Source organism: Melampsora larici-populina (assembly GCF_000204055.1).
Source record: "Melampsora larici-populina 98AG31 unplaced genomic scaffold MELLAscaffold_10, whole genome shotgun sequence".
Classification (NCBI taxonomy): domain Eukaryota; kingdom Fungi; phylum Basidiomycota; class Pucciniomycetes; order Pucciniales; family Melampsoraceae; genus Melampsora; species Melampsora laricis-populina.
Genome location: NW_006768774.1, coordinates 356027 through 357692, shown reverse-complemented (window position 1 = coordinate 357692; position 1666 = coordinate 356027). Strand labels below are relative to the sequence as shown.

Sequence of the window (1666 nt, the reverse complement as noted above, 5' to 3'; positions counted from 1 at the left end):
GCCACACTTTCTCATAGCACTGTGACACAAATGTGACACATTTGCTACTTTGGCCCAAGATACCGGTCTACACTTCATCTTCATGACATCATACACATCAACCACACACACCTCTCACAACATCTATACACAACCGCACACCATGCGCCAGCTACATACATGACTGACACTGTTACGTCGGCCACCAAAGCCTAATTCCAACCTAAGTACAACATCTATCTACATGTGTACAATAACATCTACGTGTGTTTCAGTTCACTCAAACAAGTCAAACACCCACACAACCCAAAACTTAACTTTCTCTTAACTTTCAAACACTAAAAACCCTCGATCGATCCCATCAACATCACTCATCGTCCCTACAGACTCTCACCAAACATTCATCCTATAAAATGCCAACTCGTGGGACCCGCAAACGCACTTTAGCATCTCCTGCTGCCAAAACTCAACCCAAACCGACTCAACACCGCACTTCCAAACGATTAACCCAAAAGAAAACCACAGGCCCAGCCATTTCAAGGCTTTCCAGTGATGACTCTGATGCTGATGAAGAGGAAGATGATGAAGATGAAGATGAAGTCGATCAGGAGGACAATGAGGAAGACAAACAACCCAAAACCCCTCCCATCAAACGTACTCGAATCACTCGGAAAAAACAAATCGACCTACCTATCAAACCCAGCCGCTTCGACAAACCCCAGAATCCTTCTGATATTGATCCCCACCGTGTCACTCTGCAGAACTACGAAGAGTGTGATCTCGATGAAGCTGCCATTGATGAATTGCTTGCAGACAAAGACCGCAAAACTTCAAATCGGATCCCAACTAACATCCAAACCGAGCTCAAAAATGTTCAAATGTGGTACCGACGTATGAAAAAATTGTTTGCATTGATGGCACACTGTAGTGAGAACACAGTCAACGAGTTCCTGTGGGTGAGGTATCCTTGAACATCATTTGCTCATACAACTAATGCAAGCTCTTTTTCCTAGGCATGAAGCAAGTGTACGTACAAAAAGATCAATATATCAAGCTTTCCTGAAGTACAGCCTGGAGAGTACGACTTGTACACAAAGTAAGTCATTACTCATTCAGACTCACGTGCCACACAACTAACTAATCCACTCTTCCTCCTAAGTGCCACCCCGAAACCAATCTGAGGATTTTGGTGACCGTAACCAGCACCTTGGATATTTTTGGACTAATTTATCATCCGACTGCAAGGATATCTACAACAAAGATATCTTCTATAAACTTGGAAACCTTGCCTGCGGAAACCCACTTCCTGAAGAGGCAGGCTCAGCTACACTGACCGGTGAAGAGGTCACTAAATACTTACCAATTTTCAAGGAGAATATCAATCTTGACCGGGTTGCGAAAGACTTGGGAAAGGGAAAGTTTGGGCCTGATCTTCCAACTAAAAATCAAAACAAAGGCATCAAGGCGATTGACCGCATTGACAATGATGTAAGTCCTTGTATTTCATTCTATTCATTCCTATTCAGACGATAAACTTCAATTCTTTGCTAATCAACATCAATTTCTCAACTTTTCAAGTTACAAACTATCAACATTCGCTATGGAGTTCAGTACCACCTCATGGCTTGCTCATGGAACCCTCAAACCCGCAATGACAAGGCCCACTGGGAGAATGAAACCTCATCAT

At 43.2% G+C, this 1666-nt stretch overlaps 1 protein-coding gene across 1 annotated transcript; it reads left to right on the top strand.

The window, feature by feature from the left end:
- Positions 1-392: 392 nt before the first annotated feature.
- On the top strand, positions 393-1160 carry MELLADRAFT_84278 (uncharacterized protein; the record flags this gene model as incomplete). Its single annotated transcript, XM_007407907.1, has 4 exons — positions 393-931; positions 993-1005; positions 1050-1075; positions 1139-1160. The coding sequence occupies 4 exons, from the start codon at positions 393-395 to the stop codon at positions 1158-1160; spliced, it is 600 nt and encodes a 199-aa protein (XP_007407969.1).
- Between the last annotated feature and the right edge of the window lie 506 nt (positions 1161-1666).